General features: G+C 43.4%; 1 protein-coding gene across 1 annotated transcript in view; it reads left to right on the top strand.

The window, feature by feature from the left end:
• Nucleotides 1-14,620: 14,620 nt before the first annotated feature.
• Nucleotides 14,621-20,003, top strand: part of LOC115963422 (glutathione S-transferase F11-like) — a 9,973-nt gene continuing 4,590 nt past the window's right edge. The window contains exon 1 of the mRNA XM_031082418.1: nt 14,621-14,794. Coding sequence (XP_030938278.1) covers nt 14,621-14,794 — 174 coding nt within the window. The remainder of the gene's footprint in view (nt 14,795-20,003) is intronic.

Here is a 20,003-nt window from a genome sequence, read left to right on the forward strand (position 1 = left end):
ACACTCAAGTGGATAATGTGACACAATAATATCCTTTCTTGAATAATCCAATAGATTATCTTTGTCTCTAAACATCATAAGTAATCGAACTCTATATTATCTTAGTCCCTAAACATCATAAACAATGAATATAAGGCGCTAATAAAAAAACAATGAATATAAGGGTTTAGGCGTTTTAAGCACTCTCAAGCTTCACTGGTTACAAACGCTATAATTACATTAGTACTATTTGGTGATACATTTTCAGCAAAATGGAATATTATATAACTTATGTAATTTAGCCATTTGAATTTTCTCTTCCGTATGAAACTCCTCACTCTTAAAAGCACAAAAAAGATTAAATTATAAATTAGAGCCTCTTATTTTTAATTCAGTCCTTTAAGGGGTTTTTTTATTCATTTAAGTTTTAACATTAATGTCATTTCGTTTAATTCTGCCTAATCTCATTGTCACTTTTTAGTCTTTCCAGAATGACATTTTGGTGGGTCTAACAGTGCGGATTACACATAATTACTACGTTAAAAATGAATAGAAGTCACGGAACTAAAATGTAAAGACTAAACATAAATAACTGAATTAAAAACAAGTCAAGATTAGATAATATAATTTTTAATTTAGCCAAAAAAGAAAAGAAAAGAAAATTTAATATACTCAGCTACCTATAAATGATTGACTTAATTTGAAGGGAAAATTATCCCAATTTCCTTGGATATTTGAAGAAATGTTATAAAGACACAAACTTCGTATTTTTAAAATTAGCACTTTACACTGCTCAGGATATTATTTTCATTTTATTTTTCTTGAATTTCATTTAAACACTATATAAAGTTATTTTGGATGAGATTTTATTTTCAAAAATATGCATTTCAACTCAATTTATAATAGCATGTAATTTCCTCTGATCAAAGTAGGACATAATCTACAATTTAATTTTTGTAATTTATTAATTTTGGTATTTTTATGTATTTAATGTTATTTTAGGTTTAAGGTATTTATTTCCTTATTTTTTGGTACTTTTAATGTTGTTTAGTCAAATTAGAATTTATACACTTTCCTAGCCGCCCTAGGTTTCCTAGCTGCCTTAGGTTTTCTAACCATTCTAGGTTTTCTTTTTACTATTTAAACACATTGTATCCTCCAAAGGCAATTCAGTTTTTTCAGATTAATAAATACAGACTTTGTCTATTGTTTTCTTTAGTGGATTTCAGACCTATCACCTTATAGATTCAAGGAACCCCTCGTAGATTCGAGATTTACTACAAAAAACTAACAGTTTAGTTTTTGTTTTACCAAAGAGAGCATCGCATGTGCTTTCTTCAGGCTTTGGCGACATCAGTTGTTATCAGAACTTTGACTTACCCTGATCTGATGGCTAACCTATGAAAATAACCACAATGGCAACGAATAACTTAGCAAGTATTATGTGACGCACAACAAGCACTTACAAATTTCTAAACTAGGATGGCATTGTTGAAGCAAGGAAACAGTAGGGAAAACTGCATCGGAGACGTAACTCATGGGCAACTTATTGGTAAGCAAATTTCATATAGGTCTTATAAAAGAATTGTATGTTTTAATGGTTATTTTTATAAATAAGTTTTTCTTGATTGGTTACTCGATCTAGAGGATTTATTTGACTTTGAGAAGATTCATGATGAGAGAAAATTTAGACTTGCTTTGTATCAACTTAGTGAGTATGCCTTACGTTGGTGGGAAATAGTACAATCTGATAGAATCCGACAAGATAAAGACAAAATTCGTTCATGACTAATGATGATTAATGAAAAAGATGTTTGCTAACAAATATTATCCTTTGGATTGTGATGAATTTTTATTGTATACAAAACAAGATTATTATTGGCCAAGAAGTTTATACTTGAATTATTTTGAAGAACCATATATTCCACCATTAAGGGAGGAATTGCATGTTGAAAAAATACTTTTCTTGAAGAATACATGTAGAAGTCAAAGAAGAAAATATAGAGATTTCTAGGGAAATTAATGAAGGCTTTGTTATAGAAGAAGAACTTGAAATCAAGATTATTGAGGAGATTAATGAAGATCCTTGTATACATAGATATTGAAGTTGAGATGGTAGAGATCATAAATGAAGAAATTATAGAGGAAGTTGTCAATGATCTCGATGTAGTCAATTTAGATGATTACAAGGTTCAAGCTCCTAATATTTTGGTGAGAGACCTCGAACAAACATTTATTGATTTTATTGGGTGGAAAGATTTGATGCAATCGTCAACTCTTATTTGGTGAATATTGTCAATTGCATGAAGACCAAAGAAAAAAAAAACTTTAAGTTGATTTGTTTGCTCAATCAATGGCTTTCAATTTTGGCAAGAAGACAAAGTTTTCAAAGTACTGGTTTGTTTGGCATAGAAGATTTCAAATCTCGACTATCAACTCGAGGACACAATCTACAACTTAATATTTTTTTTAAAATTTTTTACTAATTTATTAATTTAGTTATTTTTTATGTAATTATTGTTATTTTAGGTTTAGGGTATTTATTTCTTTATTTTAGGTGCTTTTAATGTTGTTTAGTCAGATTAGGATTTTATATGCTTTTCTAGCCGCTATAGGTTTTCTAGCCATCTGAGTTATTTTATTTTATACTATTTAAATAAATTGTAGACTCCAAAGGCAATTCAGTTTTTTCAAATTAATAAAATACAAATTTTTCCTATTGTTTTCTCTAATGAATTCCAAACCTATCACCTTGTATATTCGAAGTTTACTACAAGAAACTAACAGTTTAGTTTCTGTTCCATTAAAAAGAACATCATGTGTTTTTTCTTTGGGCTTCTGCGACATCACCTAAGATACTGAGTTACAAAGATAACTTGGGATACCTGTCTGTAATATATATATATATATATATGATGATGATGCCGAAAATAATACCACCAGCGAGTCACACGTTCCTCGTACGTCGCAAATGGCACCTGCACAACGAAAAGGAATAACCTAGCAGAGAGTACCGGTGTGGTACTGGCCAAACACCCTCCGAAGGTCAAGTTAGAACTATTCTCACTGCTCTAGAGTGCTAGAGAGGGTAAATTATGCCTACCTTGGGTTGCGAGGGTGCTTAGGTTTTTATAGTAGCGAGGGTTACCCCTCTTTTCCTTGGAGTAGAAGTCTTTTCCTTATAGGAGTCCTTTTGAGCGTATTTTATGGGATCTTTTCCTTATAAGGATCCATTGAATATTATCTAGCGTGGGAAGCAAGAAAATTCCTTATATGTAGCGTGGGTAGCAAGCAAACCTATGCTCGGTCCGTCAGCCTCAATTTACTTCCTTCAGCTTTTTGGGCGTCGGTCTAGTAATGCCGTCAGCCTTGGAGACAGCTGATCGTATGACCGTCAGCTATAACACCATCTGTTACATCCGGAGGATTGCACTAAACCGTCAGTTTTATGTTCCGCGTGGCTAGGCTTACCTTTTATCCTCATCAGTTGCCCCCTACTCTACATGCTCGACGCCTAACATCGTCAGCATGTGGAGTTATGACTTAACCATCTTTTTGTTCTTAGAGACGAAAAAACCAATTATGAATGACTCCTCAAGCCGCGAGCTATTAAATGCAAGGTTACGTGGCGCGCAGTCGTTGACCTCGTTCCTGGGCACGGGCGTCACCTCGCCTTCCGTGCATTTTCCCTCTTATATAAATACCACGTCCTTTGTCTCATTTCGCCATTTCAACCTTGTTGACTTTTCAAGAGAGAACCCGTCGCCCTTACTCCCGATTTGATCCGTCAGCTGTTATCAATACCGTCACTCCCAAGTTTGTTTCATCCATTCAAGATCTGTTTCACCTGTAAGTTCTTCTTCCCTTTTCTTTGCTTTTTTATTTTTGCCTGAAAATTTTTTTTATTGAGAATGTCAGTCTAGGAACTTAGAGTGTATCCGTCACTTGTAGGTAGTTAGATGTCAAGTGACGCGTCGAGTGATCAGTCGTCAGTCCGTGATAGAGCGGGCTACGACGAATTTTTTGGCTCAGGTCAAGAGTCCGATGGCTTTTCTGAGTCGTCAGGAAAAGAAACATCAGCCCAATCCCTTAGTATTGACGTAGAAGACCATGTTGAAGGAGTTAGGGAGAAAGTGTTAAGTGAGGTTGAGGTCGAGGGGAGAGACGAGGAAATTGTTGGTGACGGGAATGAGGATGAAGGTGACGAGGTTAGTAGTGACGGAAATGGGGATGAAGGTGACGAAGAGTCCTGTGAGGGAACTTCAGGGAGTTCTAGAGGTAACCGTCCCTTCATCCTTCCGGAGGAGTGGGCCGTCAATAAATTCCTTCCAAAGATGAGCAACAGAGTTTTTAATGAGTTGCGTACCCGTTTCCAAATCCCAGACCACATTCCTATCCGTCTCCCTAGAAAAAACGAGAAGTGTTATACAGGGAGAACTGCTGATGTGGGGATGTACGATGCCATGTTCGCAGCAGGCCTTAGATTACCATTGACGGCTTTACACCGTCAGCTGGCGAATTTCTTGGGATTGTCCGTCAGCCAGATTGCTCCGAATGCCTGGAGGATCTTCATTGGTGCTGAGATCCTTTGGGGTCGATTGAGTGGGGGGAACTGTCACCTTTCGCTAGACGAGTTCTTTTATTGCTATAGACCCCAACATAAAGTATCCGCCAAGGGGACATACCATTTTGCTCCTCGTGAGAAGAGCTTAAGATTAGTGTCTGATATGCCAGACTCAAATAGGAATTGGAAGAGTAGATTTTTCTTTGTTAAGGGGACGGACTAGGTGTGCTGTCCGGATGAGTGGGATACGCTGCCCGGTGGTTATTTTGATAACACTTGGGCTTATATTAGGGATTCAGGTCGCTCCTTCTCTTTCTTTCTGCCGTCTCTTTTTACTTACCAGGGAGTTTTCTTAACACCATCTCTTTTAACACCATCTATTCTTTTTTGTTTCAGCTAGCGCTCGCCTGGAGATATCTGACGAACAAAGGGAATTCATCCGTCGGATACTTGGCATACCGCTTGAGCAACGGAAGTGTAGGGATTTGATTACCCTAAACACTCTCCATCTGTATTGTGGGGGTCCAGAGTCGACGGCTGAAGCTCGGAGGTTGGAAGAATTTTCCCGAAAATGTAAGTGGATGCCTTTAATCCGTCGGCTTATTTATTCTGTCTGCTTTTACTGATCCATCAGTTTATTTTGCGTAGAGATGGAAGCTGCGAAACAAAGGGTGAGGGTCGCCGCTGCCCGTAAGAAGGAGGTAGAGAAGGCCAAGGGAAAAGAAGGAGCGTCAACCCCTCATTCTTCTTTGAAGGGTTCAATTAAGAGGAAGGCTGACGGAAAGGATGATCCTCCTTCTAAGAAGGTGGCCGTCAGTCCTGGGGATGTGTCCTCCAAGAAGTCACCTCCCAAGTCTAGTCACGGTGCTGGGAAAGGAGTGATGACCTCTTCTGGTCCCGTCATTGAGGGGCCCCGTTGCTTGTTGACTCACAAGGATTACGCTGTTGAGGGGGGTGGAATCTCTCATAAAACAGACGGATCTGGATCCTTATGCTCAGCTAGGGACGGAGGACCTGGGAGCGTCAGCTTTCTTTGATATAGCACGGGTATGCTTCCTACCTTGAATAATCTGATCTTTGCCTTGCTTATCAGCTGACGGTTGTACTTCCTTCAGGCCTTGGTTCGTGTTAAAGCACTCCAAGACCGGTGCGTGGCCAAAGAAGGCGTCGTCTCTCGGGTTAGGAGGCATAACTCCAACCTGATGGATCAGCAGGCACAATATAAGGAGGCCGTTCGTCTCTTAAACGCAGATCTGAAGGATGTGAGGGAGAAGTTGGGAGAGGCTGAGAACCAGCAGAAGAAGCTTGAGGAGGAGCTTTCATCTTTACGTGCGCAAGTAAAGACGGCTAGGACTGACGCGATCCAAAAATTTAAGACAACCCAGTCATTCATTGATTCCTGCGCTGATTATTATGGCACAGGTTTCGATGATTGTCTGAAGCAAATAGCGTCAGTTTATCCGGAGTTGGATCTATCTGGAATTACCATGGATGCCTCTGTGCCGATGACTCCTGCTGGCGACACTGTTGCTGACAAAGATGACGAACCCCTCAATTTGGACTTTTTGCTTAATGATGCCGGAGTTGTTTTAGCCCAGCCTGCCATCACTACCCCTGTCGAGTCTTCAGATAAAGCACAAATTGCCAAGGATAAAGCTGACGGGGTCTCTAAGGACGTTCCTGCCACTTAATCCTAGCTATTTATTTTAATTTTTGAACAATTTTTTTAAGTGCCCTTACGTTTATTGGGCTTTTTACTTGTAACTCTATCTGCCCTTTTTATGGCACTTGGTATCCGTTGCTTTGAACATGTATACTGATGTTTTTATTCCTTTATTGACTAATTTCTTATGGCCCCATTTATTTGATGAGACCGTTATCTTTTTGATTTTTAGCCTTTTTTGATTAGCTCGTCATCTCTATAGGCTTGTTGGTTTGAGAACCTCGTTTGTAAGTAAAGTCTCATTTTTTGGTCAGACCGTCATCTATTGGACCGTCATCCTTATAGGTCCGTTAGTTCTAGGACCTGGTCCATATGATGATATTTTCATCCATTGGACCGTCAACTTTTTAGTTTTGGCTTTTCCGGACCGTCATTTTCTTGGCCTTTAGCCTTGTTTTGTTAGTCCGTCAGTTTTTAAGGCACGGTCCATTTGATGATGGCTCATCTATTGGACCGTTAGCTTTTTAGCTTTGGCTTTTCTGGACCGTCATTTTCTTGGCCTTAGCCTTGATGTCTTTGACACCTTCGTTAGTCCGTTAGTTTTTAAGGCCTGGTCCATATGATGATAGCTTCATCTATCGGACCGTCAGCTTTTTAGCTTAGCCTTTCCGGACCGTTATTTTCTTGGCCTTAGCCTTGATGTCTTTGACACCTTCATTAGTCCGTCAGTTTTTAAGGCCTGGTCCATATGATGATAGCTTCATCTATCGGACCGTCAGCTTTTTAGCTTAGCCTTTTCGGACCATTATTTTCTTGGCCTTAGCCTTGATGTCTTTGACACCTTCGTTAGTCCGTCAGTTTTTAAGGCCTGGTCCATATGATGATAGTTTCATCTATTGGACCGTCAGCTTTTTAGCTTTAGCCTTTCCGGACCGTTATTTTCTTGGCCTTAGCCTTGATGTCTTTGACACCTTCGTTAGTTCGTCAGTTTTTAGTCCGTGTGTTATGGACTTAGTCGTTTTGGCCGTGAACTTAGTGGACCGTAGAAAAAATACACTTCAGCAATTTCTAAATAAAACTCCTCTTATTGCCATGCATTTAAATAAAAGTAATTAAAACCAAATCCTGCCCCTTGGGCGAAAAAGTATTGTTGCAAAAAAATTAAAGTAAATGATAAATCTGAGGAGTAAAACTAAAATTTGCTGAAATAGAAAAGAGGTTGGTTTTCATGCTGCCGCTCCTATTGGTAGTACTTTCGTAGGTGCTCGGTGTTCCATGGGTGTGATAGTTTCTGTCCTTCCAACGTTTCCAGGTGGTAAGTACCTTTTCTCTGCCACGACGAAACTCGGTAAGGACCTTCCCAATTGGGGCCAAGTTTCCCTTGGGTAGGGTCCCTAGCGACGCCCATGACCTTTCTAAGAACAAGGTCTCCAACTTGGAAGTCTCTGTGTCGGACCCGAGAGTTGTAGTGTTTGGCCATGCGGTCCTGGTACCTAGCGAGCTTTTGTTCTGCTGCTGCTCTGATCTCGTCCACTAGGTCGAGCTGTAGTCGCATAGCCTCCTCGTTTTTGTTCTCATCATGGTTGTGTACCCTGTAACTAGTAAGTCCAACTTCGGCCCGGATGACTGCTTCGCCTCCGTACGTCAGGCGGAACGGTATCTCTCCTGTGGGTGTTCTTGCCGTCGTCCTGTATGCCCATAGTATGCTCGGCAATTCTTCGGGCCATATACCCTTTGCCCCCTCGAGCCGAGTCTTGATAATTTTGAGCAAGGATCGGTTCGTGACTTCGACCTGGCCATTAGCTTGAGGGTGGGCAGGGGAGGAGTAGTGGTTCTTTATTCCTAACTGTGAGCAAAAATCCCGGAAGGGGTCGTTGTCGAATTGCCTCCCGTTGTCCGAGACAAAGACTCTAGGAATGCCGAACCTGCATATGATGCATCTCCAGACAAAGCTCCGCACGTTCTTCTCTGTAATCGTGGCCAGAGCTTCAGCTTCCACCCATTTCGTGAAATAGTCGATGCCCACTACCAGGAATTTCAGCTGTCGTACGGCTGTAGGGAATGGTCCCATAATGTCTAATCCCCATTGTGCGAATGGCCATGGGGCCGTCATCGGGGTTAGCTCTTCGGTTGGTTGTCTAATAATATTGCTGAACCTTTGGCACTTGTCGCAGGCCCTGACATAGGCTTCGGCGTCCTTCTGCATGGTGGGCCAATAGTACCCAGCTCGCACAAGCTTGTGTACCAACGATCTGGACCCTGAGTGGTTTCCGCAGATTCCTTCATGCACCTCTCTCATGACGTAATCTGTCTCTTCCGTACTCAAGCATCTCAAATATGGTCGGGAGAAACCTCTTTTGTAAAGGACGTCTTTTATCAGGACGAACCTTATCGCCTGGACCTTAAGTTTCCTTGCGGCTTCCTTTTCGTTTGGTAAGACCCCAGCTTTTAGGTATGAAACTAACGGCGTTGTCCAGCTACTGTCGGAGCGTATTTCCTGCATGTTGCTGAGATCTATTAGAGGAGAAAGCTGCACGAAAGAGAGTACATTACCAGGGATGACCATTTGTTCTGCTGAAGCGGCCTTCGCGAGGCGGTCGGCTCGCTCGTTTTCTTCTCTGGGAATTTGGACGACTTTGGCTTCTAGGTCATCCACTCTCGCCCTTACTTCATCAAGGTACTTCTTCATCTTTTCGCTTTTGCACTCGTAATCTCCATTTATTTGGTTAGTGATGACCTGTGAATCACAGTAGATGACTACCCTCGCGGCTCCGGCTGCTTTGGCAAGGTCGAGCCCTGCTATCAGAGCCTCATACTCTGATTCATTGTTGGTGGCAGGGAAGTCGAGACAGACCATACATTCAATGGTGTCTCCTTCAGGCGATTGTAGCACAATGCCGGCCCCTACGGCTTGTCTGGTGGACGATCCGTCCGTATATATGCTCCATTAAGGGGACTCTATTGCCCCCTTGTCTTCGTCATGAGTGAATTCAGCTATAAAGTCGGCAACGATTTGTCCCTTGACGGCGGTCTGCGGGCGGTACTGAATATCAAATTCGCTCAGTTCTATAGCCCATAACGCCAACCGTCCCGCGGCCTTGGGGCTACTCATTGCCCGCCGTAAGGGTTTGTCAGTCAGGACGTTCACCGTATGAGCTTGGAAGTACGGTTTGAGCTTGCGGGCTGCCGTAACTAATGCAAAGGCAAGTTTTTCCATGGGCGGGTATCTTTCTTCGGCACCGTGAAGCGCTCGGCTTGCGTAGTACACGGGCTTTTGCACTCTCTCTTCTTCTCTGACCAAGGCCGCGCTAATCGCTACGAGGGAGACGGCTAGATAGAGAAAAAGCTCTTCTCCTGGCTGCGACGGGCTCAGCAATGGTGGGGAGGAGAGGTAAGCCTTCAATTCTTCGAATGCTTGCTGGCATTCGTCAGTCCATTCGAAGGATTTCTTCAATGTTCGGAAGAAAGGCAAGCACCTGTCCGTTGCCCTTGACACGAACCTGTTCAGTGCCGCTATCTTTCCATTGAGGCTTTGCACCTCCTTCACATTTCTTGGTGGTGCCATGTCCATAATAGCCCGGATCTTGTCCGGTTTCGCCTCGATTCCCCTCTGAGACACCATGAATCCTAAGAATTTTCCTGCCGTCACTCCAAAGGCACACTTCTCTGGATTGAGCTTCATGTTGTAGGAGCGAAGTGTGTCGAATGTTTCTTTGAGATCTCCTAGATGATCTTCCTCCCTTCGGCTTTTTACTAGTATGTTGTCCACGTAGACCTGGACATTCCTCCCAATCTGTCGCGCGAACGTTTTGTTCATGAGCCTTTGGTACGTTGCGCCTGCATTCTTCAGGCCGAAGGGCATGACCTTGTAACAGAAGAGGCCTTGGCTGGTCACGAATGACGTTTTTTCCTGGTCGGCTTCGTGCATTCGGATTTGGTTGTACCCCGAGAAAGCGTCCATGAAACTCAGCAACTGGTGTCGGGCCGTAGAGTCTACTAGGACATCAACCCTCGGGAGGGGGTAGCTATCCTTGGGGCAGGCCTTGTTAAGGTCGGTGAAGTCCACACACATCCGCCATTTCCCGCTCGCTTTTTTGACCATCACTACGTTTGCTAACCAGTCGGGATAGTATACTTCCCTAATGAAGCTCGCTTCTTGTAGCTTTCTGACTTCCTCCGCTATGGCTCGGTCTCGCTCGGGGGCAAACACCCTCTTCTTTTGTCTAATAGGTGGAAAGGCGGGCGATACATTCAACTTGTGCACCATGACTGAAGGATCTATTCCCGGCATATCTTTATGACCCCACGCGGATACGTCTCGATTGCATAGGAAGGTTATGAGCTCCTGACGGACCGTGGCGTTAGCGAGCGTTCCAATTTTGGTCATTCGGCCAGGATCAGAACTGTCAAGGGGTATCTCTTCTAACTTCTCAACCGGCTCCGTTACCGTCCGGTGCTCTTCTATGCTTAAAGCCTGAACCTGATCCTCCATTTCCATCATGGCTATGTAACATTCGCGCGCGGCCATCTGACTCCCGCGTAGCTCCCCTACTCCGTAGTCAGTTGGGAACTTTATCATCAGGTGGTAGGTGGAAGTTACCGCCTTCCATGAGTTGAGCGTGGGTCGCCCGAGGATAGCGTTGTAGGCTGACGAGCAATCGACTACCAAGAATGTCACGTCCCTGGCTATCTGTTGAGGGTAATCACCCATAATTACGGATAATGTGACCGCGCCCAGTGGGAATACTCGGCTCCCGCCGAAGCCAACAAGCGGGGCATTTGTTGGGATCAATCGCTCCCTGTCGATCTTTATCTGCTGGAACGCTGTGTAGTACAAGATATCTGTTGAACTGCCATTGTCGATCAGCACCCGGTGCATATTGTAGTCTCCTACATGCAAGCTGACGACGAGTGCATCGTCATGTGGATGGTGAAGGCGTCGTGCGTCTTCTTCTGAGAATCCGATTACGGGACCTTCTCTTCGTGCTATCTTCGGCACGACTCCCGTCAGCTGAACATTTTGTACCATCCGAAGATAGGTCTTGCGGGCTTTCTTGGATGACCCGGTGGCAGCCGTTCCTCCTACGATCATCCTTATATCCCCGAGCGGGGGCCTCGATCGCTCATTGTCCCGTCGGGGGTGTTGGTTTTGTGCGGGGGGATCCGTTTTCTCCTTGCTAACGAATCTCTGCAGCTTTCCTTGTCTGATAAGGGCCTCAATCTGCTGCTTGAGGTCATAGCAATCAGCCGTGTCTTGGCCATGGTCGCGGTGGAAACGGTAATACTTATCCCGGGAACGTTTGTTGGGGTCACTCTTCAGCTTTCCCGGGAACGTCAGATCCTCTTCGTCCTTGATTTGCATAAGGACTTGATCTATCGAGGCTGTTAACGGAGTGAAGCTCGTGAACCTTCCCCCTAGGGGCTTAGGGCGCTTTTAGTCCCTTCGGTCTCCTGTTCTTGCCTTCTTTCGGCCTTGGTCCTGCCGAGTATCTTCCTGCCTTTCTCTCTTCCCGGGCCTCTCTTCCTGAGCTAACAGCGCATCTTTAGCGTTCATATACTTTGTGGCGCGATAAAGTATTTTCGACATGGTCTTTGGGTCGTTTTTGTATAGGGAGAACAAAAACTTACCCTTCTTCAAGCCATTCGTGAATGCCGCAACAAGTATCTTATCGTCGGCTTCGTCGATCGAGAGTGCCTCTTTGTTGAAGCGGGAGATGTAGGCTCTTAAAGTTTCATCTTCTCGCTACTTCATACTCATCAAGCAAGCTGTAGACTTCTTGTATCGATGGCCTCTAATGAAGTGTGCGGTAAACTGAGCGCTCAGCTCTTTGAAGGTGCTGATGGAGTTTGGTGTCAGTCGGCTGAACCAAATTCTCGCTGCGCCCTTCAGCGTTGTAGGGAAGGCCCTACACATGATGGCGTCCGCTACTCCTTGAAGGTGCATTAGGGTCTTGAAGGTCTCCAGGTGGTCCAATGGGTCCTTGACCCCGTCATAACTATCTATCTGTGGCATGCGGAACTTACTTGGTAAAGGGTAGGAGTTGACGGTGGCGGTGAATGGCGAGTCAGTTCAGTTGACAAGGTCGTCAAGGTCGCTTGATACTCGTCCCTTGAGAGCATTCATCATAACCTCCATTTGTTCCTTCATGGCTTGCATCTCCGTGATAACAAGTGGCAGAGTGGTTTCTGCGAGGGAGGGTATGCTTATGTTTTGTCGTTCCAGTTTGCTCGGGGCGTTGCTGGCCTGGGGTCCCTCCTGGTCTCTTCTGTCGGCGCTGGTTCCTTCTTGATCTACTCCTTCGTTGTTTGGAGCTGCATTTTTTTGTTTCAGTTGCTCTTCTAGGTCGTGGTTTTGTTTGGTGAGGCGCTCCACGGCAGTGGCGAGTGTCCTCACCTGTCTTTCAAGTGCAGTCGTAGGGGCTTCTTCTTCTTGAACGTCGTTGGTGGTCGCCATTGAGCGAGTGAGTATCATGTAAGTCTTTTGCCTAGGAAGCGATAATGTGCTACGTTTCCCACAGACGGCACCAACTGATGATGCCGAAAATAATACCACCAGCGAGTCACACGTTCCTCGTACGTCGCAAATGGCACCTGCACAACGAAAAGGAATAACCTAGCAGAGAGTACCGGTGTGGTACCGGCCAAACACCCTCCGAAGGTCAAGTTAGAACTATTCTCACTGCTCTAGAGTGCTAGAGAGGGTAAATTATGCATACCTTGGGTTGCGAGGGTGCTTAGGTTTTTATAGTAGCGAGGGTTACCCCTCTTTTCCTTGGAGTAGAAGTCTTTTCCTTATAGGAGTCCTTTTGAGCGTATTTTACGGGATCTTTTCCTTATAAGGATCCATTGAATATTATCTAGCGTGGGAAGCAAGACAATTCCTTATACGTAGCGTGGGTAGCAAGCAAACCTATGCTCGATCCGTCAGCCTCAATTTACTTCCTTCAGCTTTTTGGGCGTCGGTCTAGTAATGCCGTCAGCCTTGGAGACAGCTGACCGTATGACCGTCAGCTATAACACCGTCTGTTACATCCGGAGGATTGCACTAAACCGTCAGTTTTATGTTCCGCGTGGCTAGGCTCACCTTTTATCCTCATCAATATAGATTTTGTAGTTTTGACTTTTATTAGTTCATTGTAGTATAGTTTTTGAATTTGGAGCATAACGAAAACAAAAAAAAATATTTTAATGAAATTGATGTTTAACTTGTCAATAACAATAGAGCTTCAAGTTTAGGCTCGTAATCTGTAAGATTAGAGTAATGAGTGAAACATGCAATATTCATTGAATATGATTTTGGAGTTTGAGATATACTTTTATTTCTAAAATTTTAGGAAATATAATGTAATAAGATTTCATTCAGCGAAAACTTAGATACTATTTTATAACATCTTTTTATTTTATATTTTCTAGCGTTTTATTTGGAAGAAATTTTCTAGTGTTGTTACTTGTGAAACCTTGAGTTTGAAAACTTGTGAAACCTTGAGTTTGAATTATATTAGGTGGCTTTATTTTTAAACTTAATTTTAATTACTAATTCAAGCATGTCTTTTGTTAATGCCCACTTTTGACAAAAGGGCCCAATGACATAAGAAGCCTCGTAATATGAAAAATATGGAGAAAGAAAGCAGTGAAATAAAAATCATTGGGCCATAATGGTAGGAATAATAATCAATAGGCCCACCAAAATAATAATAAATGGCCAGGGAGAAAGCAAATGTGCTGAGGAAGCCTAAGGAATGAAGTAGCAAGCTCATGAGAATTGTAAGAGATGGAAAGAAAGGAAAAAATGGGTCAGGGAAGCTTAAAGAAAGGAATTAGTAAATTCATGAGGGTGGCTCAAAGGCCAATAAGCTTGAAAGGTAAGGATGTGGTAATTGGGTCAAGGAAGCCCAAATAATTGAGCAAAAACCCATGGGAGTGAAAGAGGTAGGGAAGGATGAAATGGGCTGAGGACGCCCAAAGAACAAAACAGGTCGAGGATGCCCAAAGTACGGAATGGATTGGCCCAGTAGGAATGCTGGGTAGTAAAGATCAAAAGAATGAATAATATAAGAAATTGACATGGCAGACACTTTAGCTCGTAAGGCTAAAGGTAACAATAAGGCAAAGGGATAAATAATATTATAGTAGGAGTAGTGCAGTGGCATGGCAGGAGCACCAGCCAGCCCACGGACGCAGGATAAAAGGGGACATGGGCCAAGTAAAAGGAGAAAGCTCATACCCAAGCGTTGCCCAGCCCGAAGAAGAGATGGGATGCAGAGAATGAAAGCCCAAAGGCCCAAGTATCATTCATGCCGCAAGAGTTAAACGAATATCAGAGCATGCAGCAGAGTTAGACAAACCTAGAGGCAATGGCAAATGCGTGAGAGCCAAAAAAGCAATGGACTCAGATGGAAGTGGAGCATGCACACATGGCTCAGACACCATCTACCTGTACCCACCCAATACAGGGGAAGTGGGCCACGGGTCAGAGGTATGAGAGGGTGTGGTCTGGCGGTGGGGAGAAAAGGGAGCCTATTTTGGAGTTCCCGCTCAAGCTCTTTTGGGAGAAATGTCCTGTTGGGATGACATCTCACTCAAAAAAGGTAAACATAAGCTGAAATCACTAGATGCATGCTATAGAGGTTGGTTAGGGAGGGGTTTAACCCTTATCCGGATGGGAGTGTCAAGGAGGGTAAGAGGCAAAACAAAACCATTTTTATCTAGGGATGAGGAGTGGCATAGCCAACATAGTGTAGTGGTGGTGGTTGGGTAGCCGACAGACCAATAGGCAGTCCTAGAAGGATACCCACAAAAGGCCAAAAGCGATTAAGGGGTAAAAATGACAAATTCTGTCACGACAGACATTATAAAAGGCCATAGACATGCACAATGAAAGGAGAGAGGAGAGAACAACAAAAACAGAAAAATTGAGAGATGAAAAGAAAGAAAAGAAAACAAAGCAAAGAAAAAAAAAAAAACCAAGAGTAATGGAAAAATATGAGTGATATGAGCAAAAGCATGCATCAATAGGCTACTCACTTCTCTCCCTCTTAATAACCCACTCTCTAATGAACCAAGAATCCAAGATTAAGCCATATAGGTCCTTTTTCCAAAGTGTGTAACTTCCACGGCAGGAATTCCCTCTAAGGTGACCCACATTGGAGATTGGTTCCCTTTTAGACTCGAATTGGCTAAAGAGCCAAGCCCATTCTTTTGGTAGACGAATTTTCTTTTCTCTTGTTTTGGTTGATCAATGACTAACTTGGCATCTTACTATTAATTTTTCTTTGCCATGACCTTGTCACTCGCAATCATATTGTGATATTTTCCTTCGCGGAGTTATTAATGTATTATTGTTTCTAGCAAAAAATGTTTTAGTTATCCTACTGCATTGTGTTTCCTGCTATAACATTTGCAACAGACTTTCCTGCCATGATTATGTGATATGTTCAATGTTCATGCTAGGATGCATCAGCACAAGAAGGGTTTGACTTGTGCACAAGTTGGCCTAAGGTGTGTTTCAGTTAGACCAGTCTCGACTCTCCTACCCCAGAATCACAGGCTATGGTACAACAAGAGCAATCCAACCCAAAACACAGAAAAGGCCTACCACACCTTTTTTGATTTGTTGTTTTTTATTTTCATATTTATTTTATGACTTCTCAAACTTATTTTTATATTTATTTAATTTGTGACCCATTGGTTGAACCAATCACTCAATGACTCAACTCTTTGTGAGAGTGCCTTCTTCGTGACACTCAGGCCCAAGGATCCCGGGCCTAAATGAAAAGGAGGATTTGGTGGACCGGGCCTTGACTCACCGCAGCTAACGAGCTGTTTAAGAATCAAGTGGATGCAGAGAATACTCCTGACAATATAAAGAAAATGACAAACAAGGATATCGAAGAGTGCCAAAAATTAACAAAGGTAAATTCAGAAGGAAAGAAACAGGATTAGCAAAGCAATAAAATTAATGCTGTGGGGATCCTGGGAAATATGAAGCAATGTTTCCTTAATATATTATCTGTTTGATTACAGAAAGCTCACTAGGACGTGATACAAGGTTCAATCAAGCTCAAAAATTGCAGTCTTGAATGACTATTTCAGCCTTCAAAACTTGCAAAGTTTGATTCTCGTTGAATCCGAGTATGTGCAATAGTGGCTTTTACAGGATGCTGGGAAGCAATACTTGTTTTTCCCTTAATATTTTTTCTTTCTGCACAAATTTTCTGATAGTTTTTCCTGGAGAATTTCTTCTTTCTTGTGTTTCTTTCTTTTTTTCGCTGCCTTCTTCACAACCCATCCCCTCCTTTTATAATGGAGTTTTCTGGGCTTCCCGAGGAACTGTTGGTTCCCCTGTTTTGCTCTTTTGCAAACAGAGTATGTCCTGTCCCCATCGTCTCGGTAAGTCCATTTTCCGTTTTTTCTCATTCTTTCCTTCTCTCAGTTCTGATTCTTTTGAAAGCTTCTGGTTGGCCATCTTCTTTGGGACGTGCTGAGGTATGCCCTTCTCGGCATCCCCATTTCTGGCTTCTTCCACTTTTTCCTTTTCTTTACTATTTTGGCGGAATCCTGTTCTGCCATTTTTGAAAGTCGTTTGTTATCATTCTTCTTCCCTGTCCTGGTTCCTCGAGGCCTTTTCTGTCTGTGCCATGAGAGGTCGCTCGCGTTTTGCTTTTATTTCTTGTTTTCTTCTTCTGTCTTCTTTCTATCGATCTGTCCCAGTCTTCCTTTTTCTTTGTGCCTGAAGGAATCCGTGCTTATTGATGGTTCCTGAGGATCCTTGCTTCTTATACTTTGCCGTGGTCCTCTTTTTTGGATGCTTTTTTTTTTTTTTTTTTTTTTTTTTTTTTTTTTTTTTTTTTTTTTTTTTTTCTGGGCTTCAGGATCCTCTGCCTTTCTTTTATTCCCTCATGGGTCTCCCGTATCTATTACTTTGGGCTTAGCTTTTCCTTTTGGGCTTGACTTGTTCTTTTTTGGGCTTATTTCACTATGACCCTTTTTTAGACCTCAACATTTAGCCCCCCGAGCTCGTGGGTTGCCTGAAGCCCACGCGTGAGTGATTTAGGTTTCCTAAGATCTTCGTGGGATCCCCTTTTTCTCAACTTCTACTGGGTTCCCTTCCTTTTTACTTGGGATCCCGGCCCTTTTCTGCTGCTTTTAGTCACCTCCTTTTTGCGTGTCGCATTCCCTTATAATTATTACTTTTTGCAGCTTCCTCTTTACATGGGACGTGGCAGTTGAGTATTTGAGGTAAAACTCCTCTACCCACTTTTCTCGTTTCTCGTTACTTCTCATTAATAACCGCTGATTAATCCCTTCTTCAAATTAAATTTTTTGGCAACTGGCACGTCTTTCCATAAACTGTTTTCCCCAACTGCTATTTGCGCCTTTATTGTAGCCGTTTCATCTTATCACTTTGCTTCTCTGAGTCTTTCACTCTTTGAGTTTCTCTTTCTTTTTCTCTTCTTCTCTGTTACTCTGGTCTTCCTCCTTTTCGCACTTTCAATCTCCTTTCTTCTCATAGTATGTGTTGTTCCGATGGCTTCTTCTTCTTCTCGAAAGAGGAGAGAGCGTACTCCCAGTCCTTCTGAGGGTGAAGGTTCTTCTGGTTCTGCTCTGAGTGATTCTCACGAGGTTACCGAACGTCCGGCCTTCCCTTTACGGGATCCTTGGTATTCTCCCAGTTTATTTTTTCCTTATATATCTCATGGTGAGGCTCCTCCATCCCCTCATGTTTGGATGTTTTCTGGCCAAGCGGGTTTCGCTGGTTCCGCCCAGGTTCCTGATCCTAGAGAGATTTTCGATCTCCAGATTAGACAAGGAATCCGAGAGGCAGTTCCTATTTTCTTTGATTTTGTTCTGGGAAAGATTCAGGGCTGGCCTATATGGGTAGACAAGGAATTGTCTGATGCTGAGTTTGTGGGTCGCTTGGAGCGCGTCGGTATCCTAAAGGCAGTGGCTATTTCCAGAAACCTTGAGGGCTTCAGAGATGCCAAAGGGCTCAGGCATCTGGTACATCGTTGGTGCCCTTCCCTTCATACTTTTTTCTTTTCTATTGGTGAATTGACGATCACCTTGGAAGATGTGGTTAATAACTTCCTCCTCCCGATGTTTGGTGAAGAGAGCCCCTTTGATATTAACCTTTCTGGTGAGGATCTCGTGGTAGAAGATAAATTGTTTGGTCATTTTGGTGGTCGCGCTGCCTCTTCTGGTGGTAAGTCGGCTAGGATGGGGAGATGGGTGATGACCCTCTCTCGTGAGAAAGATAAGGAAGTGAGGTGGGCCGGTTTTCTGACTTTTTGGCATAGTAAATTTTTGTTTAGTGAGTTCCCTGGGTACGAAGTTAAGCCTTCATTTTTTCCGTTGGCAATCAAGTTGGCTCGAGATACCCAGTATCCTTTGGCCCCTTTGTTTTTGGGTCATGTTTACTCTCAATTGGACCAGCTTCATGGAGATGAGACTAAGGGTGATTCTTGTTATGTGATCACTTCATCTCTTCACTGTGCTATTCTTCAGATTTTCATGTGGGACCGTTCTGTAGCTACTTTGGCCAAGTGCAGGAATTTGAAATTTATGAAGGACAAGTTCCAAGGATCCCCCGACATAGTGAAGGGTCTTTGTGGCAATTCTACCGATGCCTTTCCCATCATTTTTCGCTGGATTAGCTTGAAAGGTGGTGGCCTCAATCTTGTGGAGTTATTTGACCAAGCAGGGAGCTTACATAGGAGATCCCCTCGTGAGTTTGGTCCTGGCTTTGCGTGTGATTCTGTGTTGTCTTCTTTTTTATCTTCTACAGGTAATACCTTTGACTTGCGCCGTGGTGATGAGGGCAGTTTGGCTTATCTTGCCTGCATTAGCCCCTCCTGGCTTCCTGTGCCTTCTTCAAGTGGCCCAAAATATACTCATTATTCAGCACACCGGGTGCTCTGACAATTTGGTTTTGACCAGGACATTCCTCCAGTCTTTAAGGACGTGGTGCCATCCCTTCCTTCCTTGGATCCTTTCCTGAGGCTGCAGGCCTTTTCTTATTGGTCACGGAGGAGCCCCCAATTTGCAGTGCCTAACTCCCAGAGAGGAGTCTTTGCTTCTAGTGGCTATACCAGTTATTGGAGAAGAGTACAAAAGTCTTTTGTTGACTATGTTGGCTCTGGTACAGTTCGGGAAGCCCCGAATCCTAGCATTGTTTCTGCTCCAACATCCAATAGACGTTTATCCCTTCCTACTGCTGGGATTGTTTCTGCTGCTGCAAGCAGCAAGACTGGGTTCGTAGAGTGGCATGCCTCCAGGGGAGGTTGGGTGGCTTATGGACAGGATTTTCCTGAGACTTGGCTGGGTGATAGTCTCATCATTGGTGCTTCCTCTGGAGTGCCCATCAAGAAAGGTGCAATGGAGACAATAAGTGCTGCCACTACTCCGAGTAAAGGTAAGGATGTCAGGCCGAAGAAAATGAAAGCTGTTGATGTTGGTGAAAGTACAGGGGGTGTGGAGATAGGTTCTGAGGCGAAAAGAAGGAAAACGGTGAAATCTCAAGCACACTTGGCATCTCAGGAAGGCAAGGATGTCAGGGAACCTTTGGTTTCAAGGACCCGGAAGAAGACCAAGGTAGAGTCTTCTTTTTCCCAGGTTCCTGTGACTACTTCAGTCCATGGTTCTTTAGGATCCTCTGGTTTGGTATCCCAGTCTCCTTTAGGACCCTCTAGGCGTACTCGTAGTAAGCAAAAGACTTCCAGAGAATCTGTAGAGAGAGAGAGAAGGGCAAGACTTCTTTCCTTCTTCTCTTTTTTTTTTTTTTTTTTTTTTTTTTTTTTT

This window comes from Quercus lobata, chromosome 10 (genome assembly GCF_001633185.2).
Source record: "Quercus lobata isolate SW786 chromosome 10, ValleyOak3.0 Primary Assembly, whole genome shotgun sequence".
Lineage (NCBI taxonomy): Eukaryota > Viridiplantae > Streptophyta > Magnoliopsida > Fagales > Fagaceae > Quercus > Quercus lobata.